The following is a 27977-nucleotide window of genomic DNA, read 5'->3' on the forward strand; positions in this document are numbered from 1 at the left end:
AAAACCTATAAACTACTTATCATGGGAGGTAACACAAGTCCAGGGATGTACAAGTGAAATCAGTGTGAATCATATCAAAGTTAGGATTGAGGTCTGAATGAATCTGCATTCAGTCAAAACAAGACGTTGCGCATTTTATTCCTTAACAGGATGTGTTTACATAATCCCAGCTAATCTTCTTACATACACCCACACAACAAACAATGATCTTGTTAAATGACTTTGTTTTAATCGATTTCAAATGGGAAGAGCTGTAACGCCTTTGAGTTTGACTTTTATCTACGGAGCACAGGACCAAGGTGCTCTCCTGGAATAAAAGCACAACACAATCTCATATTTATGTGCTATAGGCTGTTATAATGTTACATTATGCAGGATTGTAGTAGCAAACTTAATGTTAAGCAACTTCTGGCATACTGAGATGTGCTGTGTTTAAAGATATATGGGTTGCTTAGGTTAAGTTTTATTTACCTTCGTGTTAGATTAGTGAGTCCATGCGTGCAGTGGGTTGCTGGCTTGATGTTGAGCCCCATGTCAGCACAGAAAGGCACATTGTGTTATTAAAATAAAGAACAACTCTGCAGTTTGATTTAAATTTTTCAAATTTGAGTACATTTGTCTCAGTAGGTTTCTTATCAAATTAAAAAAAAACAGGTCATTGCTGTGATTAGTTGTGATTGCAAAAAAAAGTAGGATTTACCTGCTAATACACACATGAATGTAATTATATACACCGTACGATTACAAAATGTGAACATTTGAACAGAAACAAGAAGTTTTGAATCAAAAATAAATAACTTAAGTACATCACTCAAAAAAATGAGTTGGAAAATGTAAAAATTAGACGTTTATGCAGATCCTGCTCTAGCTTGATGTTCAAAATAATCTGATACGATTATGTAAATCCCAAGGTAGAGGGAGGAAGACCAAGGACAAAATAAAAAAATACATTTCTAAATATATTGTCCGATATAATACTTGTAGCAAAAACCATGATGTTCAGATTCCCTGTAAGAAGTGTTAAAAGCATTTTACTTACACCTGGGCCCTTGGCTTAATGCTGGCTCTTTCACTGTGACTGTATAGCTTTCTAGACGTTGAACTGTTTTATCAGGGTGCGGCTCATAATTTACTGTAGGTAATAAATTGTGCAAATACACAGGGACCTCCCATTATTGGACTGTGACTTGGTGAATAGATTTTTTTTAAAGATTGGCAAATGCTCTTTTCTTCTTTTTCTTTTTTTTCATCCATTGTTATTTCATTGACTTATCTTTCACTCTCCCTGACTCATGCCCTTCCCCCAGTCCAGCTCCAAATAACTGAAGTCATTTCCCAGCCATGATCTAGATCCCTGGTGGCCTCTCACTGTGTCATTGATCCACTGCTCCACTGACGGCTTACCACACACCCAACCACTACCAAAAAAAGCTGCAGTAGGAGATCCCTCAAACTGCCTGTTGACCCCCATCCCCCACCCCATCTCAGTATCTACTGCCTGCTCCTTTCTATCCATCCTTACATGCATATATATATATATATATATATATATATATAGACACACACACATATCCACCCCTACATTCACCCACGTCAGCCTCCCACGCTCCAGCCCTAACCTCACTAATTAATCAGAGACTTAGGCTGACTAAGTGCTGTCTGAGTACCGGTGCATTTTGATCACCTACTTCTGCAAATGTTTTCTGCATTTCTCATCTAAAACCTGTTGAGGCGACAGCAGGACCAACGTTCACTTGTCACTCATGCGGACTTCGCTGTTGCCCAGGTCTCTAAAACACTGCTCAGGGCTATTTTCTGTCAGAGCTGGATGGTCTTTGATAACCCTGACAGAAATGGCAGGACGAATGCAGGTTTGGGGTGTGTGGCCGCCTTATTAGTACACAACCTGTCTTAATAATGAGCATACCTCGATAACTGTCGCTGATGAGACCTGTGCAGATGGACAAACATGCCACTGCATTGAACGGCCGTCAGATCCACCGTCGCGCTCCTGTTTGTGTTCGCCGCATTTTTCTAGCATGTCATTTTTAAGCATGAATATATATATATATAATTTCCAGAGCTTTATCGACTCTGTGGAGAACGTAACATGCTGCCAGCAATTCATTTTTAAGCCAATATTTTGATGGATGAAAGATTAATACCGAGACTCTACAGCACTGTTTCCCTGGCAACCCCTTTACTCACTTTTATCTAATATCTCTCCTGTTTGTCGACGCGATTTAAAAGCTCTTTTCTCTGCAGCAGATGATGATGGTCAGCAGCACTTTAAAGTGCAGTAATGGCACCCTGGAAGCAATAAAGCACAAAGTTGGGGTCTTTGCAGCTTTGGTTGGTTATGACACTGACCTCCATGCTGTAGCTACTGACTGAAGGAAAGAGAAGTAGATGTGTACGGGATAATCTCGTTGATTTAAAAGCTTGTTATGCAAAGATAAAATAGAGCCAAAACATGACATGTCTGCTTGCTGCGTTCAGACTCGACTTAACAAAGAGCTCGATTTAGATTGCTGCTAATCAGCCCCAGTTTATTTTTAAATTGATCAAACCGTGGCTTTTGTGCGCCACGGATGACCAGCGAAAAGTGGTCATATTAACGCATGAAATTAATGTTAATTTAAATGCAGTAAGATCACAGCTCCAGGACCTGTTTGTAACGAGGCACAGTTTGAGTGCTTTTCCTCCCTGACTGGACTCTATACACAGTTGTGTGTAATTTCTCCTAATTCTGCTGACCTGCTGTGTTAATTTAAATGAATGAATTGAGGGAAGCAAAGACACCATTTTGCTAATGTTCGGAAATGTGTTATTAATTGCAGGGGACACATTAAGCAGTACGGGAGTCCAAATTATTAATTTAATGGAGTCATTGCTCATTTGTTAACATTAGAAATCTTTAATACCTGCTGGGCGATCTCCATGGGATGAGATGCCAGCCCCCTGAGTTTTTGTTGACTGCTCTGCTTGCCCCACCCACCTCTTGTTGTTGCATGGGTCTGTATAGTATTTTATCTGATGCAGCTTCTCTTTCTCGTACTCTCCCTCTCTGGGAAAGTGAGCGCTATTGGCCCTGCTCTCCTTCCTGCCTCAGCCAACCAAAAGTAACGCCTACACCTCCATAATGACACACAGATATAATCAGCAGACTTGTATCATTGAACTTCAAAGCTATGCTGTGCTAAATGTTGTGTTTCGCCTGGGTTCATAGCCATACGTAGCAAAGAGGTTCACACCACTTTCCACCACCGTTAACCCTGAAGCCCACGGGCCTTCTAAAGTCCTCACTGAACAGAGTTCTAACATTACATGATCTTTATATAGCATCATATTAAGATTTATAATATAGTGGTAGTAGATAAAGTCGACCGGCGTATAAATATCCGGCTTCTGGATTTAGTTTTTGCAGTTTTCAGCATAAGCAGCTGATAAACGACCATGTTTTGGTAAGAAAAGAAGAATTGCAGTCTAGAAACTTCTCATCACCCACATAGCAGCAGATTCCATTAAGGAATTTTTAAAAGGCTACCTAGATCAGCCAAGTGTCATTATGTCCTTATATTTCTTGCCAGTAGCCGATTTAATATTCTTTTTGAAATCCTTTTTGTAAAAAAAAAAATATATACTCCATTATTACTGTGGACTGACATTTGGGTCATTCTGCAGCTAAAATCTATGTTGTGTTAGCTTAATAAAAGATATCGAATCTTAGGAGCGCAGACTTATGAATTATTGATTTACTGTGTCTTAGGCTTTACAGGTGGGTTACAGAGACACGGAGCTGTTAAATACAGCAGTCTCATCTGTGACTTGCAGACATCACACTGCAACCTGTGTGCGAAAGATGGGTTATTGTAGATCATTTCTCACCTTGCGAAAGTAATTTGTGGTGTGCTTAAAGTGCTGCAGTTCTTTGTTGTTAGTAAATCAGGGTCTCAATCTTTGTGCAGTATGCATGTCTGTTAACCAGCTTCCGAATGGGCCGAACTGTGTAATAACGGAGTAATAAAACAGCTTCTAAATGACGTGAAGTTGAGGTGTTTTCTGCTGTACAGTATGTCCTTTGTTTCCTACCGCCTACAGAAGCTCATGCATTCTGTTCATCCTGGACTCCTACCCCACTCTAATTCAGTGTTGTTACGTAATTTAATTAACAAACCCTGACTATCAGTGGAGAGTGAGTTGCACACTCTGTGCCCCTTCAACACTTGGCAGTCGTCCTCTATGCATACAAGACGCGCAGTGGATCCTTCATCACTAACAGGCTTCCAACTGGGGGATAGTAACAAACCAAAAAATCTGCACTGTCGATAGCAGGTTAATCTCAAATGCAGATATTGCAACTGCAGTGTAGCATTCAAAGCGTGATCTCACGTTGTGCAGCTGGATGCATTTCTGTTTTGTTTTTCTTTTTTAAACATACTGCTGCACTCCACTTTGGTTTTGTGTCTTACCTGGTGCTGGTATTTATGTACCATTTGATCAGATAGTGAGTTTCCACTTGATGCATTACACAGAGATCTTGCTCGCGCTGGCAGCTATTTACCTTGCCTCAGGATAAAGAGCACTGTACCGTCATTCAAAAAGGCAAATGGATCTGGCAAGTAGTCAGTGCTGCTTTGTGTGGGTAAGGAAGCAAAGTTATAGATCGGTATCGCGCTTTAGATCCGACACCGCACCGCCTTTTGCATAATAACGTCTGGCTGTGCAGTCAAATGAACTCTGTTATTCTATACTTTGTATGAACTGACCTTCTGTTGCACTCACAAACAGTTTCCTGAATCTTTGTTCTGACTTGGCTCTCTTTTGTCATGCTGAGATTTCCACTGAGTCTTAAGGGAGGGGAAAATGCCGGTGCTGTGGCTTGTCTGGTGGAAGGGGCCCGGATGGTTTGATGTGGGAAATGACAACCCAAGTCTCGCCCACACTCGGGGAGGGCCGTTGCTGCATCGTGCCATGTCAGCTGTTTCTGTGGGGTTCAGTTTAGCATCGGCTGGTAAGATGCTGTGCTATGCCAAAGTGGTTGTGGACGTGGAATTGGAAGAATTTCTCACAGATTGCTGGGATTCTTTACCACCAGTCTGCTGCGTCTTTATGGTTTTAATGGATTTTTTTGCTTTTATAAATGGCTGATCGTTGGCCTCCATCCCAGTCCAGCTCAGACTGTGCCAGCTTTATATTTTTTTTGTCCAACAGAGGTAGTAGGTAATGGCTTATGCTGCATGATTTTCTGCATCAGCTAAAATTAAGCCATTTTCTCATGTGCACTGAGTGAAAGTGGCCTTTTCCTCAGAGCATCGTGTGTGCTGCCTCCTGCTTGCTCTGTCCTCCCCTCACCTAACACACACAAAGTACTCCCAGTAGCATGTGAATACATGTGAGAAAGAAAATTGTTTGAAATTGTTCAGTTTGTGTTTGAAAATGACTTTAGTTTGTTTTTTTTATCGTTCAGTTGGTGTCTCTAAGTGGCACAAGTTGGATATCAAATGACTGCATTGTGTGAGCAGCCTCAGCAGTTTTCTGATTTGCAGAAATCGCTCTGAAAGAAGACCGAACGTGATCGTCGTTACGTCTGTTTGCAGGTTTAGCACACACCTTTCACAAAGCTGCCGGGGCCAAAAGGAAATTGATGCGCACCAATTGTAGCGACCTGAGCTGCCGGATCAGTCCAGACTAACGGTCGCACTCCATGTCCTTCATTAAACGGAGTCAGGGGTTGGTGAGCTCTGCAACAGTCTGTCTCTCTTTCTCCAATTAAGCTGATCTGTCCAACAGCGTATGACTGCGCACCTCCCGCTGTCTCATTCCTCCAAAAGACTGCCTTAGCGGTGAACTACACCAACCTCACAATTTCCAGCTGCCTATCTTCCCACTGCTTCTCAGCAGTTTATGCTGCACTGCACCCCGTGGTGCCGATTTTCTCAAAATTCACACCTGCATGTCTGCTATGCGGTGTGTAGTTATATCATGATTGCTGCATGCACGAAGGTGGCTGCGGGGGTCGACGATCTAAAGCTGGATGACTTTAAAACCCGAGGTACATGAAATCATACCGTTTGTGTGAACCTGACTGTAGTTTTAAATTTATTTTATACACACTTCAGTCATTTAGAGGTCTATTAGGCTTACAATGAAATGCCTGATGAAACTATAATACTAATCTGAGACAAATTACCATGGAAAGTGAAGTCGGACTCCAGATTTCTTTTTGCGTTTTATATTTTTTAAATTAAAAATAAAACCTGACTCTCTCTCGCTCTCTCATCCTTTCTTTCTCATGCCAGATTTGAGGCTGCAGTGCAATTTCCCTGTTACATAACAGAAGAGAACAGAGAAATGTTAAAATTAATGAAGGCAAAAGTGAACGGCTAATGGAGACCATTTCTGACTCATGCTTGGGTTTCAGGCACATCGCCGCAGGTCAGTTTATGCTCTCACGGCTATAAAGCATTGTAAGAAAAGAAGAATAGATGCACAAGATTATTTGCAACAATCAACAGCTGCTGTCTGGGGAAAGCCCCGATACCGCTGATGAAGGCTGGGTTTGGGAGGAAAAGGATCAGAGAGATTTTTGCCGTGTGGTTCTTTTAGACTTGGAATAGCCAATTACTTCAAATAATGATTATATAATGCAATATCTGACACCATTATTTATTCTTGTTTCTTTTTCATGAAAGAACAATAAATGTTAGATTTTTTTTTTAATGTATTTCTTTATGGAGTTGTTTTTTATTTATTTATTTTTTAGACAATTTAATTTTTTTTTTTTTAATACGTTGCTGTGCAAAAGCCTCGAGACCCTCCTCATTTCTGTGTTTAGGTTCCAAGGAGCCAGACTTAATGCTTTTACACACCGGATGCGTTACAAATATTTTTTGTCACCTGTTCATAATGTAATTGTTTTTATTTTACAATTTTTTTTCAAATTAATTTTTAAATCAGCTCGATATTTCCAAATAAATAGATCTGACCAATCAGACCGTTGCATTTGGCAAAAAGTGTGCTCATACTAAAAAATGCACACCGCTACTGGATATATAAAGATTTGGAAATAGTAAAATAAAACTGTTTTACTTCACACACAAGTGGGATTTCAAATCGTATCGTTTGTTCCAGTTTCTTTAGCTGAATCTACGAAAAATGTCACAGATAACAATTTGGTTGCCGTAAAATGTTGGGAATCCCAAAAACCTGGGATGTCTCATTTCATGTTTTTGAAAAAGCTTGAGGATACTGGACAAGTGGAGGGCAAAAGAAGAAGTGCTGGGCCGTTTTTAAGATGAAAAATGTGCATCAGATGAACAGTGTCTGAAAATCATGTCCTAAAGAAATGGGAGTAACACATTCTTCTTAAGAGTGTGGAACTGATCATTGCAACGTGCCATGTAGTGTTTTGGCAGATGTGGGTGTTACTCTTGTTAATAAGGGAGCTGTTAGAAATTCCACAAGGGGAAAGTTCACAGTGTTTCCATTGTCACGACTGTAGGAAATGGAAGGGTGATGTGTTAAGAGGCTGCTAGCATGCCAGCACCTGCAGCTTTCACACAGCGTATTTTTATTCCAGAATAATGTCTTTGGTGTTTGGATTTTAGAGTGCGTCATGTTCTGTCACTTCGGCGGGAAGTGGGATCACTCACGACATTCACAGTGGCTACACTGTTTGGGGACTATCAGTCTCAAAAATGTCTGTAAATCAACTCACCGGTTGCCATTGTTACTGCATCAGTTACTGGTTATTTTGGGGTGGGGGTCGGGGGTTCTACTTCTTTCACTGACAGGCTTACTATTAATTATTATCTACAGGAACCAAATAACTATTGCAGCTGGTAGGTACAGGGTTTTCCCATGTAGTTTCCTCATAAGCTCAATATGTTTACCGTCAGGTATGTTGTTACACAGATTTCGTACGTCACTCTGCGCATGAATGATTTATGGCTTTGTCCTGCCGCTAACTGTCATTCCTCATAATCAGAGTGTTTTTCTTTTTTCCTGCACAAATGAAAAAAGAAAAATGGCTCTGTTTCCTCTTATGCAGTTCAAATTCAACAGCAGCGCAGTTGTGGCAAACAGCCTGGGGAGTTTACCTGCATTGCCTAATTGGCTAACAGCGTGGGATTAGGGAAATAATTTAAGCACCTTACTTTCTACTCCCATTTGACAGTTGGATTACGTTTAGCCAATTAAAGCACCTAATCCTTATAGTCTGCGGTTCATTCCCCAAAAGTATCCCTCCAACATGAAAGCCAGCTTTGGTCATTCTTTTGTCTTTTTCTGGCTTTAATTTACAGAGTTTGCATAAGAAGTTGTCACATTGGCAGCTATAAGTAAAAGGTTTTTCTGTATTTACCTGAAATCTAAGTTGAAAACGTGTACCTGTGTATGAAATTTGACATCCGAAAGAATTTCAGGGTGTGATGTTTAAATTTTGTAGCACTTTTCAAATAAAAAAACTCTTTTTCGTGCTGCTTCTCAATCATTATCTGAGAGCTAATCATGTCGCAGATTCGTGGCCTAGCTGTCATTTTTAAAAGCTTGCTGCTCAGTTGAAAAATGCCCTCTATCAAGTTCAGAACACTTCACATGAATGTAAACACTCAATTTGTTCAACAACTCAAGGGGCTGTGCTTTCTGCACCATGGAGTCAAAAAGCAGTAAGGCTAGAGTTGCGTAGCAGGTGCTCACACCTGGGGCTCTGGTAAATCACTCTCAGATGGGGGAATCTCTAAATGCCCCTGACACCTGAGCAAAGACATCGTATTGTATTATTCAAGATTTATTTCAAGCATCGTAACTATTTATTTGGCTTAAAGTGACTTTGTGGTATCCACCTCCTTCAGACATTTTGGTTTTACGTGTTTGAATTTACAAAGGAAACTGAATGAGTTGCATTAAAATGTTTGATGTTGGAAAACTTGTGTTATGTCACGCAGATTCTCAAAATAGCATTTATGGGGAAAATAATTGCCAGGTAGGTAGAACAAAGCTTATTTCCATGTAGCTTGCCAGCATCATAATTATAACTTTCAGATATCAGAAACAGCTTTCAGCTTCACTTCTTTTCTCTTTTTTGGGGGGCTTTTATAGCTCGTGTTTCTAAAAGCAAGTTGGGACGCCTTTAAAAAAGTGAATAAAAATGGAACGCATTGAAATGAGTACAAAGACAGCACATCGAATGTTGTCCTATCATTGCAGGATCCTTTTTTATAAGGAAGGACGTGGACGTGTTTACGGCCGCGGTGCATGACCTCATCCTATAGCAGCCCTCTTAAGTGTTAACTCAAAATAAACAAAACGTTTCCCAATCCTTCGTGTCGGATTTAATCTGCAATAGGTCCGACCTCCTTTGCGGTATTTTCCTGCCATCATACTTTCCAATGCTGGCAGGTCTGTACTGCAAACATGCCAGTTTAGATGGAGCCATGCTGGCATTAAACATGCTGGATGTGCTTTGGTGTTGTCTTGCTGAAATAGGGAAGACCTTCCTTTGTCTGCATATGTTGCTGAAAACCTGTATTTATTGTTAAACGTCGATGATGCCATCACAGATGTGCAAGATATCCATGCTTTGTGAACGAATATGCCCTCATGCCGTCACAAATGCTGGCTTTTGAATTGTGACGATGAACTGTCCATGATTTTTGAAAACAATTTAAAATTCTGATTAATCATACCCCAAAACAGTTTGGCTGTTAAGAGTTAAGAGTTAAAGCTTACTAGTAGTAAACCTTGAAGCTCTGAGCTGAGCCTCCTCCTGTTTCAGGCTAGCTTATAGACCGAAATGACTGGATTTGCATCAGTAGCTGGTGAGGATTGTCTCGTTCCTTGCAGCTACTCTCAGAAAACCCCAGAAACTATTTCAATGGTCGTCAAACCATGTCTTTATTGATCTATACCCAGGTGTCAAAAGTTGTCAATTAGGGGTCCAGGAGAGATCGTCAGATGTTATGAGACGAAAGAGTTAAATGCATGTGTAGTTTTAACATGTATATGTGGATGCGACAAGACCAAACCATATCTAAACATTTAAACCTTCTCTGAATCTTTTCAATTAGAAACAATACTCTTACATTCGCCCTCTCACAGGGTTGTGCCCCTCTGAATTTACTACTATTTTTAAAGTGGCGTTGTGAGTTATCAGAAATTGTACATCCTGTCTCTTTCACCCTGCTGATTTTACATTTTTACACACATAGCATTGCTGAAAATACCCAGGATGCAACTGTGCAAGTCCAGTAAATTTGTAATTTCCACATAGACCCATTAGAAACTGGAGCTGAGATCCCAAATGTCATCTGTTGCTAAAGCTCACTGTGACACAGATAAAGTGCTGGCCTGATTACCGCTGATGTCACCTTCAGGAAGGATGGATGCTGGAATACACGTACACACCACACATGTATACAACAAACACAGACACTAGCTCAGCAGTATTTTCTTCTGGTTTTGTGGATTAGTCACCTGTAAGCTGTATGTGAAGTCTGACTAAGAGCATGATGTATGTTTTAAACTCTTAGAAGCAGTTCGATTGAGCAAAAGAAAAAAAGCGGGGAGGAAAAAAACTGTAATTTTGTACATTTATTGTAAGTAATATGTTTAGCTTTCATTTAATAAAAGCATTAGGCTACTAACATCGCAATAATATGAAGTCCAGTTTGAAGAGCGTTTTTAATAAAAGAAGACTAGACCTAGACTGCAAATCCCTGTTTTGATTTAAAATGCATGCAAATAGCATTGCAGCTTGCGAGTGCATCAGTAGGATTCCAAATTACTGGGGAACATTGAATTACTCTGAAAAGCTATCCCTCATAAGCCACTAATTATGGAAATTGACAGTTACAGAGATTTGTTGAGGATTTGAATATTGTCTGATTTCCACAGTGGCTGCAAGACTCTGAGGAATAAACCCAATTTTACTCTTTAAAAATAAATAAATAACTGTTGCTGAGAAATAAGTAAATGCTTGTCAGGCTGAAGATGATATCTCTGTTGTTTCAATCGAACACAATAAAAGAGAGCACACTGAAGTATGGAGTTGGTTACACGTCACACATCCGCATACACTGGTGTTTCTGTCCTCGCAGCACAAGCTTCTAATGTTAATAAAATAAAGATGTGTTGGTTCTCTGCCTCGTTTTTAATATACAGTCTCTTTTCTCGTGAATATTGCCAAGTAAACTAGAAAATGTGTGTGTCTGTAATAAATATTGAAAATTGAATGACTCACAGATCATAGCAGCAATCAGGTAAATTGTCTCAGAGGGTGGGCTGGAAGCATGGGAGTGAGCGCAAACTCCCTCTCCTGCAGGGAGTCGATCCCCTGGTACAAAGTACCTTCTAATCAAACAGCTTAAATGCAGTTTTCTCAGTGATGTGGAAATAACTGTGTATTGCTGTAAGCCTTTTGTCAATGAAAAGTGTATTAAAGCACTGTAAACGTGGTATGAAAGTACATCAGTTCTAATGATTTTCTTCTTCTACTTTTTTTTTTAAACCCTTGCAGCTGTCCCCTTCCCCCCCAGTCACCGACTGACAGCTAAAGAGGTGTTTGACAGCGATGGGAAGCCCAAAGTGGACGTGCTGAAAGCTCACCTAACCAAGGAGGGCCGTGTGGATGAGGCGGTGGCGCTCAGGCTCATAGGAGAGGGCGCCGCAATCTTGCGTTCAGAGAAGAACCTGCTGGACATTGAGGCTCCTGTGACAGGTCAGGGTTCAAATACTGCATGTGTTACTGCAAACCAGTAATCGACCAATAAAAAGTGAATAATTTTGTTTCACTCCAGAAATAGTAGTCAGAGTAATTATTCAGTAGTCAGCTGATGCATCTAAGATTGTATGCAGTCACCCGCAACTAGCCAGTGCTGCAGCCCTACGACTTTACCAAACTGGACACCAGGGTGTATGTCACTCATTTGTTCTCTACTGCTGCAAAAGTGACAGGAAGTTGTAACCAAGCACAGTGAAAAGTAAGACATGACTGTCACGTAAATAATGCAAAACGACATTGTGCATGTGAAAGTTAACCTGTGGGCAAGGTAGGTTGTGCCAGCACTGAAATGGGTGTGTGCTATGTTGTGTGCAACACATTTCAACATCTTTTGAAACAGCAGATTTACTGAAGAAGGCTCACCAGTTTGTCTTTTGGGTTATAATTTTTAGACAATAATGGAAGATTTGTTGAGCTATTTATTTTTGTCTGCAAAACTTTCAGGATTTATATTCATAGTCTAATGCAAAGATGTCACTGTGCACTTATAGAAATTTAAAAGGGAATCATTGATTAATTGATGATCAGAAATGACGAAACGCAACTGCTTGTCTAGACTCACAAACTACAGCCTTTCCAAGAGGGAACACTTGGGTGGACACCACTCATATACTCTTTATTCCACAAAATCCTGCATATCATGACCTACATTCATTTTTCTTTTTACTTTTTCTCTTGTCTTTTTTAGGCTCCATATATCTAAAATGCAAACCTTAGAACCGGCCCACAACTATAAGAAGAAACAGACTCATTCATCATCATTTACCTTAACAAACAACAGATGATGATTCACTTACAGACACTTCCCAGCATGTTTCGCACTGTGTATTCCAAGTATTCCACCTTCCCAAACAAACGGCAGCTCACAGTAACCTACAATAACTGTTTGTTTTATTTATTTGCAGGTATAAACAATATACAGATACAAGATTTTAAAATCAAACCGACACAATGGAAGAGAGAGCTGAATGTTTACAGCAGTATAAAACTTAATTTTCCTAATTAACTGAGTCACTGTTTTACCAAGCCACACGCGGGCCATGCCGATAACTAGAGCAGTGTATTTTTAAGAAACACTGCTTCAGTTCATCCAATTTGGCAAAGCTAACGAGCAGTGTTGCATTCAGTTACTAGGCTGAGTCTCAAAGCAATGCAGAGGGACGTTATTGAAAACATCTGCTAACTTTGGAGAGAGGTAGTATGACACATCGATCGTTGTTGTTTTAAAATCGCTTATTAGTCATTGTAGTTTTGAAAAAATGTCATTTTCATTTCATTTGCTTGGTTTAGCTAACAGCTTTTACATTCAAAGCTGCTAGTAACTGAAGCTTAGCTCATTCACCCCCGTCACACGCTGCTGTGGGAGGTTCGCTGATGCATATGCACAAATCCAGCGCGTCTATTGTCGTCTTTTCTTCCTGGTCAAGTGCCCTGTTCCTCCATTAGACTTTCTGATGAGGCTTCTTTGATGTTGTCGTAATCAGAGGCAGAGACACACTCATAGGATCTATGGCAACCAAACATTTCCTAATGTGAGATCATTCCCACAATATCATCCAGAGAGGCCTGTGTTCATATTTAGCAGGCATGGCACTTACTTAAATTCATAAATGCAAATACCCCCTTTTTTTTTAAAAGCTGTTCATTGTTTTGTCTTAATGGATGTAGACCGTTATGATAACCCTTGCTGTTCGAGAGAGTTGAGGTAAACAAAAAGATGCAAACAGACTGCATGTTTTCCACGTCTGTCTTTGTGTTTGCAGGCACCTGAGAGCTGTAAGGTTAACAGATGTGTTGTTGAACACAGCTAGATTCCTCCAGTTTGAGCTAAAACTAACTAAGTGCATATTCAGCTGTTTGTGAAAATTAAACACAAGTTCATTCTCTGGGCGTCTAAATAGGGGTTAGAGGGTTAGGGGTTAACCCTAACCCATTTTAAATCTGACGCTCTAGGTGTTTAAAAACAAAAAACACAAAATGTGGTGCTGGGACAAATTGGATAACTAGCATGGATAAACCTTATTCGATTTTCTGGCTTAATCTGATCGCAGGGTGGATTCCTGTGTGTAAACATGCTCCAGTGGTGACCTTCCCCGGTCAAGTCGCCTTTTTAAAATCTGGTGCAAGTTAACATGTTTTGGTTTCAGATTTTACAGCACTTCAAATAAGGGATTTGCCAGGAAAGCCTCCTCTCTTTGTTGTGTTACATGGAAACAGTGGACAGCTTCTCCTCCGTGTGCAAGCCACAGATCCCGAGGAGCGGTGCGCGTTCGGTGCACTTGTGTACACGAGTGCAGCGATGAACCGGTTCTTTCCCTCCCACTCAACACCTCTGCCTCAACCCCTCTCCCACTCAGTAGGCTTGGACAAGGATTTCTCTGTTGCGCGTGCTCATGCGCCTGCTGTGTTTCCCTCTCCGTGCGCACTCCTGTTTGCTATAAGCATTTCTTTGTTTTTGCTCCCATTCCCTCTCTGCCTGCCATGTTTTGACTGTCTGTGTCACGGTCAGGAGCTGTTTCTCTCTGCCTCTCTCCGCGTTAGCAGGCCTCCCAATTCCAACATGACACATGGTCAGTGAATTAGTATGTAAATATTGATCATGGATGCAAAGCACCACGACATGTCAGCTCTCTCTCTCATAGTTACTTCCTTGTTGGGCCAGATGGCAGGTGGGGTATTTCATGAAAGGGAGGGGTGTGTGTGTGTGATGAACGGTGCTGGCTTAGTGTACTGAGTACAAGCTGCTCTCATGGCCTTCACACAAGTCACCCATCAATAGAGCTCCTACAGCCACATCACCAGGCAACAGCCAGCTTTTAAACTATTCATACACATTTGCAGTGTGTGAGCTCCACTTTGCGCAGGGGCTCTGTCATGGTTTCCTTGAACAAATGATCTTTTAATTCTTTTTGTTGTGTGTTGATGTAACACTACATAGCTGAGTATAAAATGCTCTAAGTTTCCCTGCATCTTCCTTTAGCTGTTCGTGTTTGATAAGATTAGAAATAAATTCGAGAAATCTGCAAAGCATAGTTGGTCAGGAAATATTAAGACCTTGGTTGTGGAATTTCCTGTATAGAGCTTAAAAAGCCTCCTCCTAGACCCTGGTGAGAGTGGCAGTTTTATGCGCATAATGTGAAGTGTTTGTTCTGTGCAGCATTACAAGGTTGTTGAATATTTCCAATAGGTTCTTATGCAACAGTCTTATAATGAGAAATGCACTTGTATGGACATTAGAGCAAGGTGGATAGCATGTATGGTATTTGTACGTATGGGCCCTGCTTTATTTTGTAAAATGTGACAGCCAATGTAAACACGAAAAACAATTAGAAGATATTTTCTTTGTAGATTAGCAATCCTACAAGTTTACTGCAAGCCATGCAGTGCAGTGTTTCCCAGAGAGCTGCATAGTATTTATGGCAGTAGTAGGTATTGGGTGCACTCCAATGCTTTTAAATTGAAAAGAGAATTTATTGTGTAGTCAGTGTAGGCAAGACAGAGAATACATGTGTGTGAATGACAGGAAGACAGGTGGGAAGGTGAAGTTGGAGGAGTTTAAATATGTGTCAGCTATCCAAAGTAACGAACAGTGCACGAGAGAGGTGAAGAGAGTACAAGGGGTGGAGCGGGTGGAGATGAGTGTCGGGGTAGTGAGACCTGCTATGATGTATGGTTAGGAGATTGTGGCACTGACAAAAAGACGGGAGGCCGAGCAGAGATGAAGCTGCTCATATGTTTATTGCAAATGAGCAACAGAGGGGCAGCTTAGGTTCAGTGGTCTGGAGACAGAGTTAAAGAAGTATGGCTGAGGTTTCAATATGTACTGATATACATATACTGGGCTTTGGTAAGATTCCACCCTCTAAATGGAGGAGGAAAGCAGAAGTTCCTCATCCAGTGAATGCTTGAACTGCAGCTGGTCACAATAGTCCCTGCTTTGCTGTGCAGCTTTGGATCTCGGCATAAAACAGGGATTACTCTGGCCGACTCCAGTTTAGGATAGTGCAGTTGGCATCAGTCTGATCCTGGGAGACCTGAGACAGCTTAATGACATTAAGGACTGCTTCAGTAGCAGCTTAAACAGCCCGCCAGTAGGAAACGCAGTAAAGAAAATAACTAGTTAATTAGCAGTGACTGAACCTCCACTAATTCATCCACTAAAGACGTAAATTACAAAGCCAGTGGTATACATCACCTGCCCATGTAGAATATATGTGTGGGAAACCATGCTGTGCATTTCATTGTAAGATCTACTCAATCATAGGCTGGAATTCCTCGATGTCCTCCTCAGCTCAATCCTGATAGCCGCTTGAAGAAACATTGTATAAACAAGGGTCCTTCTGACACGGGTCAGCTGTAATTTATTTTTGAATGTGTTTTGATTAGGACATTTATTTCCATCGTGGTGAGACCATTACAAAGGTCACCCCAAAGCCTGCTCTGTCATCCAGTGGGGATGACTGTTTTGGAGCCACAGTTTTGTCTGATCTTTTGGGGCTAATCCGATCATGGAAAGGTGTTTTGTTTTTTCCCCTATGTGAAGTAAATTAATATTGACATTTTCAGGGTTTGGTTTTTTTCTTTCTTTGATTTCTGAGGTCATCATTGATAATATTTGTCAATACTGTCAAGAAAAAATCCATTATTAGCAAATCTCCATGGATATGGATGTGAAGGGTTATGTTTTTTAATAGTTGGGAACTATTTGTATTATATCCAGACAAAATGAATCTAAATCTGACTGAAATATATATAATATGTTCAATATTTAGTTTTGCTGCTTTACTTTAATGGCAGCTTTCACAATATTGCATTCAAATTGATGTTTAGAACAGATTGCGTTTTTCATAAATGCGGGCTAAAACCGGGGGTATTGTTATCATCCAATCTCAATCAAAACACGATCTGACACAGTCTGTATCACACTGGATTTCACTCGCTCAATGAGCGCGCCCTTTGGAGTGGCTTGTGTAGGTTCTGAAGCCAGGTTGTGTAATGCCCGCCACCCACTCAATAACTGCTGCCCGCTGATATGCTGCTACTCAGGGAGATCACTTTAGCACACAAGCAGTAGATGGCCAGAACGAATTGTTTCTCACTCCAGATAATGTACTCCCACCTGCTCTTCTTATGTGGGCTGTGGTTCTCACCTCTTTTTTGTGTGTTGTATGACAAGAGGGAGGGAGGCAAAGCACGTCTGTAGGTGTACTGGAACAGAGTGATGGGTGGATTGTGTGTTTGCTGCGATAAAGCAGAGCCCTGAGCTGGAGGAGTGAGCTGCTGTAGTGTTACCGTTTGATTTGCTCTGACCAGTGGCGTCCGGGGTTGCACACATGAGACAGCCGCAGTTCACAGTGACCGTCACATCGGGTCTTTTTGGCCACCGATTGAACTCTTAACATCAACGCATCGCCCCGCTGTTTTCTTCAGCAGCAAGCGATAGCTTTCCAAAAGGTCAGCTGGAGTCCTCCCACACACCTGTGTGTTTTCCATTAGCTTCAGGTGAAATCGCTGTCTCTGGCTCCCTAAATGGACTTCTAAAAACATATTGTATATTAATTTTCCTGTGAAAACTGGGAACGCTTAATTTTGATAGTAATTACACTCGTGGTGGTCATCCATTCAGGCAATATCGTATTCTCAGGAGCACAGTTTATTGTGAATATTAGAACGTTTAGTCTACTGATGAGATGGTTACTTATGTTGTGCCATCAGCCTGTGTGGTTTTATACAATAGCTGCATTGGATTGCTGCCTCTGGTGATGCTCGTAGAGGTCCTCTATCAGGTCAGGAGCAGCTTAGGTTAGCCTTTTTATTTTCTTGAGAGATATTGACTGCCATTGTTTGGAGGATTTACTGTCTTGGGGGTGTTTCTATAGTGATAACCAGCCTATGAAGCTATGAATCACTAGGATTTCAGAGTTGTGTTGACCTTTTTCGAAATATATTAATTTCTTGTTGTGTAAAAATTCCATTAACACCTAATGCATATGCTGCAGTTTGAATATTTCAAGTCAAGAGTTAAGTCTGCATAAAACTGTCGAAGAATTCAGTAGTCACGTAGGTTTTAAAAGGTCAACATTTTTTATTTTCCGTCATTTTTTTTTTTTTCAATTTTACATAATGAGTTCATGCTTGTGACTTGGCTTTGCATATACACAAACCTGATATTCAGTTTAATTTTTAATACAGTGTCAAATCACAACAACAGTCACCTCAAGATGCTTTCTATTGTAAGGTCGATCCTACAATAACACATACAGAGAAAAACCCAACAATCATATGACCCCCTATGAGCAAGCACTTTGGCAACAGTGGGAAGGAAAAACTCCCTTTTAACAGGAAGAAACCTCCAGCAGAACCAGGCTCAGGGCGGGCCGGCCTGATATGACCATCCATAATCAGATATCCCAACTGCAGTTTGTAAAGCTTCTGTTTACAATTGAGAAGGGAGTCAAAAGAAATTTGGTGAGCTGAGGGGCTGCACCAACAAGAATGTTGTTCATGCAAAGCTACTCTAGTAGAGCCTAAGAATAAAAGTGAGGCGATGGAAATGAGAATTATGAGTTTCATTTAATTATCTTATTTTGGGGCATAAGACAAATATGTGTAGCTCTAATGAAAACAACTAAGGAATCAACATGTGGGCATTTTAAAACATCAAAGAAAACAATTTGAAATGTAATTTTAGTCAAATCAATAAACTTTTAACAATGATTTAACAATGATACATCGTTGTCAGGATGAATCAATACATTCTCTGTTGGTGAGGAAAAAAATTAAACCTTTCTAACGATGATGGTGTGATTAGAAGTGCTGCATCATGATCATCTATCATATCTGATAGACAAAATATAATTTATGTATCCCAAAGTTTGGAATTTCTGAAAAGTTGGGATCAGGTGGGAACTTGGTGGCATTAAAGCACCAAGTATTTTTCTCTGAGTACATACAATTTAAAAAAACTGGTGTCAATAAATAAGTTTTGTGCAACTAATATTTAATAAAGCTCCTTTTGAGTGTTTTTGTTTCAATAAATCACTTTCACAGGAACTTTACAACAATTGAAAACAGACCAGCGCTCCTTTGAAGTATACTTAGCTTGATTGCAAGAGAGAGTGAGGACGTCCTTAGAAATGGGACTACAACTACAAGGCTCCTTTTAAGTTGGTCCCCGCTGTGGATTTAAACAGTTACTCTGTGTGGGTTTAATAAAAGACAAATGGTAAAGTAGAGGTTTACGATACAGTCACGCAGAGCTGATTCTCAGAGCTGTCTCACGAGGCTCGTAACCTGAGATAATTGCTCTCCAACGCTGTCCTCCAGCTTCCACTAATTGGGTATCTCTGTGAAAGAGTTTTTCACTGGCTCTTATTGTGTTTCTTGCTCCTAGATACAGTTCATAAAGCAACGGCCTCGCAAAAAGAAAGTCTGTGTCCTTTTCAAATTAGATTTAAATCTATTCACCCTGTGGTTAATTACTCAATTAGCCGATTACTTGAAGAATAGATGAATTGAGGTGCGCTGGCTACGAATGCCATGCTTATCATCACAGTTACTGTGATGGTGTTCAGTGGATACTGGTAATTGGTATCTTTGGTGTTATTTGTGTGTTGCATTTTGCAGGTGAATAAACTTTTGTAATATGTTCACTGAACTGGAAAGGCTTTAAGTTTATTAAAAAAAAAAAAAAGAGGAAAAACTTATTAATTATTGTTTTGAACACTAGCTGTGAATTTAATTAAAAAACTTATCTGACTGTATTTGTTGAAATCTGAGGCCCTAATAACACATTTGTCCACAAACATCTCCACCAATATATATGGAACTATTTAATAGGTGTGACGTCACGCTAAACACCGTTTAAAAAGAAGATTTCAACCCCTTGAAATGAGCTGAGGAGACTGTGACTGTTTCTTGTATCCAGTGGCGTGTCTAGAAAAATTTTGTTGGGGGGGCCAGGTAGGGGCACAGATTTGGAGAAGGGTGGCAGATGTAATTGGCAGATAATGTTTAAAAAAAATTTCTACCAACCGTTAACCATAATTCAATAATCCTATAAACCTAATAACCAAATGCACTTTTAACTCTTATTAGAATGAGATTTTAACCACTACGGTGCAAAGTTTTTAGATACTGCGTTGATAAAGTACAAGAGATACAATCAGTGCTTTGTCAGTGTTTACTCAGCAGTCAAGGACAGCAATATTTGCATAGTATTTTTACTGACATATAGTGCACATACGTATGTTTTGGGCAAAAACATTTTTGAATATTAAAATACGAACATTTGTAACAAACAATTGACAAATTAGCCAGTTCCAATGTAAAACTTTACCTGCCTATTAAAAAAAGAAGATAATCTTCTCACAAACTGGTGATTTTGAAACAGGAAAAAAGTGGGGAAACAACTGAAAAGACTAACATTTGAATAAAACCTGAAAGCAAGTAAATACTTTCTATACTGCCTTATGGTAAACTTTGGTAATATTGATAAAGAACAACACTGGCTGATGATGAAATACAGTCAGCTGGCATGGTGACACTGCCAGTATTAACCTGCAGGGCTGGACTGGGACAGAAAATTGGGCATTTTCACTACAGGCCGACCCACCAGGTATTAAAGCCATAAAGACTTTGAATGAAAACAAATGCTGTTGTGACAGTGATGTACAGTCTTGTTGGTATATGTATGATTTCTATACATTTTATGTCAGATAAAAACTTTGGTTGAAAGATTCAGATAGTTATTTAATAAAAGCTAGATATTTTAAATGAGAATAAGAAAGAAAAGTATTTCTTTGTGCCCACCTTTCCCTGTTAATGCCCTACATGCCCCCCTGGCAAAACTTTCCTAGACCCGCCCCTGCACAGTTACCAGCTGTCAGCTACATAAAAAAGGATCCTGGTGTTATTTGTCTCTCATAAACAGTTCATAACTTCCCTTCAACTCATTCATGTCACCTAAAGGGTAAACCTGTTTCTCCATCACAGCTCTGATGATTCAGTAAGGACGTCTCCTGGTTTCATCTTCATGTTTCCCTCTCACCACATATCCAAACCCACATCATGACCAGCAGCTTTACAGCTGTGGCTCCAGCAAACATCAGCTGATAGTAGAAATTAATATTAAATAAATTCTAACAACAGCTGATCAAGCTTAAACGTGCTGCTGTTGTTTAGCGCGACATCCGCTGGTTTCCTCTTTCTGGCGCAAAGTGGGCGATAAATAAACAAGAGAGAAAAGCCGATCAGCTGATCATCGATCAGTTTCATGATTGAAGTAGCAACAGGAGAGGCAGGGGGAGAGAATGAGAGAAGAAGAGGCAGCTGTGCAGCGTAACGACAGAATAACTCCAGCTTTGTGTCTTTTTTTCATTATAGCGACAGTCCTGGACAAACTGCGTCTCTTCTCAGCTCAATACGAAACGTGTAATATTTTCTCTGAATGAGGGACCATTCCATTTTTTAAGGAGCCATTGGCAACTCTACTAACCTTATGAATAAAATAAAGTTCACTATCAGTAACATCATAGCACCCACCCAGCTGTATAAATACTCCGTCAAGCTGGCTAGAACGCAGTATGAGTTATTGTAACTGAGGGTAAAAACAAAAGTCAGCACAACGAAAATAAACTCCACCTAAACTTGGTTTATATCTGACCCAGATAGACTGCAGGTCATAACTTCTTACCTGAAGTTCAGTTCACCTGACACTCAGACTGGTGGCTGCCTCGGGGCTCTCCTCCTGCCTCCCCTTCCCTCATCCACCTGTTGCCTCTGTGGAAGCCCCGCCATAGCCACCACCAAACAACTGAGTTATTTTTACACATCGACCTGCATCTGGCCAATCCACCACCTCTCATTGTTCATGCCATTACAAAAAAAATAAAAAATAAGTCACAGGCCATATGCCCGATGGCCAGTCCAGCTATGTTAACCTGCAACCAAATCTGCAGCTCCATACAGCAATGTTACGACTTAGATTATATCTTATAACTCATAACTCTTATGTTAGCTGCCCTCAGTAGCATACTGTCTGAAATATTCCACGGCTGCAATAATTCTTTAAGTGTTATTTTTTTCCTTGGTATTCTAATTTCACCGAAGTTTACTAAACTCAACAAACTTATTACTTACCGGGACATTTATTCTGTCCTCATTTTCTTTCACCGAAAAATTGTTTCCTGCGGTGCCGTCTTCCGTGCTTGGCTCTCCTACCTTTGCTAACCTGATGCACATAGCGCAGAAGCCGATGCTGCATTCACTTACACTCGGATATCTGAGCTTCACCGTGAAAACATAATCGGACATTTGATATTTGATTGAATTTTATTGTTTTACCTTTGGGGTGGCACCTGGGGTGGCCAGTCTGGTTGGGGGGGTGGCCTGTGCCCCCCCAGGCCACCCCGCTGGACACGCCATTGCTTGTATCAGGCTGTAAACTTGTTTATTTTTGTTGGTCATTTTAACATGGGAGTCTGCAAAGATTAAATCGCCTTTCAACCATAGACTGTATAAAACACTGGCGTAGCTCCCAGATTGGAACAATTAAGCCAATGTTGAATTGCCTTAAACCAGCAGTCTGTGTAAAGACAGAGTACTGTGATTGCAAAAAGACATCTAGTCCTCTAGAAGTCTGTGGGAAAGCATCTTTTTGCATCGACCTCACTTTCTGACCAAACTGTTTCCTAAGTCGTTTCACATAGAAAGAAACAAGTACTCTGCCTCAAGTGGCCGCTAGGAGAACTGCAGTTTTTGCCACTTGGCATAATGGAGCTTCACATTTTAAATGTGTTTTAATCACATTTTTGTTTCTGTGCAGAAATGATCCAAAAGTTAACCAACTCTTGAATCGATCTTTATGGTATCTACAAAATTGAGCAGAGGCTTTTCAATCACATTATCTGACATCCCTCAATGTTGTCTAAGCAGCTAATCTCCTGTTGCTTCTGTTCATCCTGTATCCTCGGGGAGTGAAAAGAGTATTGGATCACAGTGATAAGAAACTAATTCAGACTGAATCGGTGTGCTGGCTCATTCCTGACACAGATGTCATCCAAGAAGCCAAACCTGACGGTCGGTTTATCTCATACCTGCTGTGCTTGTTGTAAAATAACAAATCTATATGATTATAGTTTAAAGTTACGAGATAAAGTCATTGATTACTAATAAAATGTGGTATGATGTTCATCAAAGCTACAAGCTACCTCTGCTGGCGCCCTGTGGCATCTGGCGCTGAATTGTTGGCGAGTGATCCTTTGGGTTGTGTGGTTTACAAGGTTTCTAAAGAAGTTTCTCGAGAATGAATCCACAGTGCTCGAAAACTATGCCTCTATCAACCAGTCAGGTTGCGTTTTACAAGCTTTCCTGCCCAGACTTATCATGAGTGTTATGGTCCTGAAACTGAGACCAAAATATGGAGTTTCATATCACACTTGAGCTGTTCCATTTCACAACAACTTTTGAGATAGTGCCTCTTATCATTTGTGTGGACACCATATGTATAAAGAATGTAACTATATGCTGCTGACAATCATGTCGTCACATTGCCTGTGCTAAAAAGCCATGTGGGGCTGTGTTGGTTAAATCATGCTTTAAAGCATAAACTGGAAACGCACCAGAATGAGGTTTGTTTTTGTTGATGATCCAGTAAATGTTATTGTGACATCGGTTTGTTTTTTGTCCTCATTTCTTTCATAGGTTCATTATTTTAAGAGGTAGGATGACTAAGTGTGGGTAAAGTATTAACCAGATCTATGATTTGAAGAATAAGTGCACTCCCTAATATATGTAGTAAAGATGAGTATGTGAGCACCAAAGATTTACGTCACCATTTCAGTGTCTGACAAATGTTGAAATGCGTCCCATCTCCCCCTCTGTTCCCATGTTGTGTTGTTGATTAATGGACTGAATAGTTTTAGCAGAACATTAAGATGTCAAATGAAGTTCCCCTTTGACCTTTACGTATAAAATCACGCTCCTTCTAGGAAGTCTTGCTACTCTGTATCTTGGTAACGCCCCCCGGAGGTTATTTTGGGCAGTTATTTATTCCACTACACAACCACTTGCGTCAGTCCAGCAATACCATTGGCTGAGTATGTTTCCCTGCTTGGCTGTCTTAAAGAAGACAATGGCTCAGGAGAGGTGGGTGATTCAGCAATGCCCATGATCCAGAGTACACAAAATGGAGGAAAAAAAAGATTGTAAAGTCCAAACGCTGATCTTAACCCAAACTGTATGTAACTGCAGGGGTCCAACAAAGAATGGCCACGCATCATACTGATGTCTTCGGAAATTTATTTCTCTCTCTCTCTCTCACTCTTATTGTCTTCAGACACCGTGAAAACTGAAGAAACACAAAGTATACAACATAAATGTTTTGAGCTTTTCAGTCTCTCATATCAGTGTCCATAAACAGTCTTGTGCAAGCAGAACAGAAAAATGCACAATAATGGATATCACAAAAATGTCCTCTCATTACCAGTGTAGAACACGTATGCAACATTATACAAACAATATACATGAAACCATACCGTGTGCGCCTCTTGGACCACATGCAGAATAACATTAACGCTGAGGCTGTAGATGCATCTGTAGCCACGTATCCATGCTAGCTCCACAATGCCGTGATTGTGCTCTCAACCAAACTCTGGTCATGTGACAATTACAAACATTACCTCATACAAACTTTACAGCACTTTACATATTTAACAAACCCATATTTTGTAATCACATATTTTAGACATGTTTTTTAATTAATGTTACACTTTTATCATCTTATCTTGTAAATAAAAGAACTAAATTAAGCATGAATCTATCACAGAAACATGAAATAACCAACTTTATTTTAACTGTCTCAGGGACAGTTACACTGTAAACCTCTGGCATGTCCACCTAAAATTATGATGATCTGAAACAGGTTTTGAAGTGGTCTCAAAAGCAGATACAGGAAGGGTTTGATGGATTGTTGCAGGATTACTAAATTAAAGAGTCCAGTCTTTGTGTGGTCTGATCCAGAAATCCTGGTTAATCCAAAAGCTCATAACTTTTTTGTAAGTGATAGAGTGACCAGATAGCACCGAAGCCACGTACTTTGTAATTGTCTTTTAATATTTGTCGTGACAAAGCCAGGTTTTTAGTCGCATCAACAGGGGAAACTTAGAAATGAACACAGCTGGAAGCTTTGTGGTGGTTTAAGTTCAGTCAAATGCTAGTTTATTTGTTCAAATTAAGTCTCGCAAGCCAGCTGAAACACCTGAAGGTTATAAAGAGATTGAAAGAGGATGGGATGGAAAAGCAAGGCGTGGAAAGGGACACTCAGTTCTTGTGATTCCAAAGTATTACAGCATGTTAGAAGGAAGATGGCAGATGCACTGTTAACAATTTTTGCAGGCTTTGATTAAAAATCTCTTTTTAGGAAAAGCTTGTTTGGATTATTTCTTATTTACCTTACTTTGTGCAATGGGATAAACGCTATGTGCAGAGTTATTAGGCAAGTCATAATTCCCATGATTCACTTTATTGTGTAATACTCTCAATCCAAACTCAAAGTTTAACAATATGAAAGTGAGTTTTGTTATCTTTAGGAGGAATATAATTATGCATATTATCTGGACATAATAAATTACAGAGAAGATTTTTTTCCAAACTCTCATCCTTATTCTCAATTTTATACAGCGTGTGTATATAAAACCGATGACGTGGTATGTTGGTTTCTTGAACCATTTGGAAGCAGCTCGGCCTCCGAAATGTGTCCAAAGATCCTCATTTGGTCATTTTTGAGGCTTCTGCTGGCCAAACAGTGGGCTGCTTGAAAAACGAAAGGGAGAAAAATCTAAATGTGACCATTTTCATCACTGTGGACATGTTGTCAGCAGTAGTTTCTCCCTGTTCATTTTCCACAACACCTCTGAAATGTTCTTGGCCCATCAGCCTGTAAACAGTTGCCATGTTTCAGTAGTCTTTACCTTGGCATTTTGGCATTTAGTAGAGCTGAGGGACAACCAACAGAGTCAACAAAGTGCTCTGCAAAGCTGGTAATGGTGTGGGTGTGGAGCCCGACTCTCTGACAGCGGTTTCAGAAAGGATGCAATCCAAGTTGCAGTCAATACTGAACAACCGTTCACGCCCTCTCCATCGTCCACTACATCTTGTGCTGATCAGCCACAGGAGCGTGTTCAGCAAAACACTCATTCTCACACGATGCACCGCAAAACACCACTTGTAATGCCTTGTTTGTATTGTGTGTGTGTAACTTTTCACACTAAGAACTTTAGTTTTACTTCTTCTTTTTTACATAGTTTATATTTTTATCGTTCATATTTTCTTTTTTCTGACCTTTTTCCAGTTTGCGGAGACATCCACGGGCAGTTCTTTGACCTGATGAAGCTGTTTGAAGTAGGAGGCTCACCAGCATCCACGCGCTACCTTTTCCTGGGGGACTATGTTGACAGAGGGTATTTCAGTATTGAAGTGAGTCTGTATATTTGTTTTTGTCCTCACCAGGGCCTAATCAAGTGTGACACACGCCATGTGTTCGGCTGAAGCTGTGTTTATTAATAGCTTTCTCTCAGCGTAGATCAAATCAGGCTGCAGATATTGTAGTGGTAATAGGCTTTTGTAATAATTTCAAATGTGCCTTGGAAAGCAAATGTCAGAGTGAGGCTTGGAGTTATATATATATAGAGAGAGAGATATTTTAAAATAAAGCAATATACAGATATTTAATCTGGGAATTTGCCTATATGTGTATATGGCCTGAAATATTATTCTTTTATTAATAAAAGAATAATGTGTTGGCGTGTGCCATGAGCACAAAATGCAGAACTACTTTTATTGTACCACTCTGTAAAAGTGACACGATGTGACTCGATGGTTTTATGCTTCCAGCCTCTTAGAAATATGACAAGCTAACAGTTTCCTGCTTTCTTTTGTTCTGCTTTGTTTCAGTGTGTGCTGTACTTGTGGGCCTTGAAGATCCTTTACCCCAAAACACTGTTTTTGCTGCGTGGGAATCACGAATGTCGACATTTAACAGAGTATTTCACATTTAAGCAGGAATGTAAGTAACGCTTGTGCACTTAATGTTTAACCTTTTGATATAAAGCGAGTTAGCCTCTGAAGCTCTGCACGGGGAGGGAGCAAATTGAGTTATCCTTGCTAAAAAGCTGTTTATTATGTGTGCAGTTCAGCCACTGACCTCAAACGTTCGCTTAAAAGCACACTCTGGCCCGTTACAGGATTCAGCCTTTATATTTGTACATGTCAAAACTGTTTCTGTTGGACTCGGACGAGATGGGGGGGGAAAGCCCAACGAAACCCAACAAAAGGGAAGTTTTTGGAACTGCGGAGAGCCTTTCCGTCTGAGGCCAGTGAACTTCCCTGATGTATGAGAGCGCCGTTGTTTGACTTGGCATCCTCTGTTCTCCCTGCCCCGTTTCTCCCCATGACAGGTAGAATTAAGTATTCAGAGAGGGTGTATGACGCATGTATGGACGCCTTCGACTGCCTTCCCCTGGCTGCACTTATGAACCAGCAGTTCCTGTGTGTACACGGAGGACTATCTCCAGAAATCACAAATCTCGATGACATCAGGAAAGTATGTGTCCGATTTTTTTTTTTTTTTTTTTTTCCCCTTAATTTTAATAAAGCTACAGTCCTGTGTTTTAGCATGCCATAACAACATTGCTTGCAATGAGTGAAGTTATTCCTCCGGATCTGTGTGCAGATGTGGACACGGTGGATTGTAAGCAGCAGTCTGGTCCTACCTCTGATTAAAAAATGTTGACGAGTCAGATCCAGCTTTCAGACTAATTCAATAATTCTAAATGGATTTTGTGGCTGCAATCAGAGGGCATGCATAATAGAATTTTCTCTATTGAAGTGTCCATCATGCTACCCATCCAGTAATCCACGAGCTTTTGTTGGAGAAAGAGCTACTCTTGCCTGAAAGCAAAGCCATTTATGTTCAGCGCTCGTAAAGAACGGCTGCCAGTTTTTGCAAGTTTTTTCAGGCCTTTCCTTGAAAGATCCTTCCATGTCCTGAAAGACAAGTGGTGTCTTTTGACACGTCACCCATATTGTGTTACCTCGAATGCGATTTAAAATCCCTTCAGCAGACATGTTACTTAATTATGATCATAGCTGTAGTCGCCAGTTCGGCTATCGCAGAAGAAGCAATTTCTCCGCAGCA

General features: G+C 40.4%; 1 protein-coding gene across 4 annotated transcripts in view; it reads left to right on the forward strand.

The window, feature by feature from the left end:
* The window catches only part of LOC147335935 (protein phosphatase 3 catalytic subunit alpha), a 68371-nt gene that overhangs the window by 15033 nt on the left and 25361 nt on the right, over positions 1 to 27977 (forward strand). For all 4 annotated transcript variants that reach the window (XM_086284083.1, XM_086284099.1, XM_086284092.1 and 1 more), the window contains exons 2-5: positions 11519 to 11719; positions 26133 to 26257; positions 26735 to 26846; positions 27238 to 27383. In XM_086284083.1, the coding sequence (XP_086140209.1) occupies positions 11519 to 11719; positions 26133 to 26257; positions 26735 to 26846; positions 27238 to 27383 (584 nt within the window). The remainder of the gene's footprint in view (positions 1 to 11518; positions 11720 to 26132; positions 26258 to 26734; positions 26847 to 27237; positions 27384 to 27977) is intronic.

Source organism: Aulonocara sp. 'chitande type north' Nkhata Bay, linkage group LG3, assembly GCF_057382095.1.
Source record: "Aulonocara sp. 'chitande type north' Nkhata Bay isolate Kocher_YH1m ecotype deep benthic linkage group LG3, A_spYH_male_GT1.1, whole genome shotgun sequence".
NCBI classification, from domain to species: Eukaryota; Metazoa; Chordata; class Actinopteri; order Cichliformes; family Cichlidae; genus Aulonocara; species Aulonocara sp. 'chitande type north' Nkhata Bay.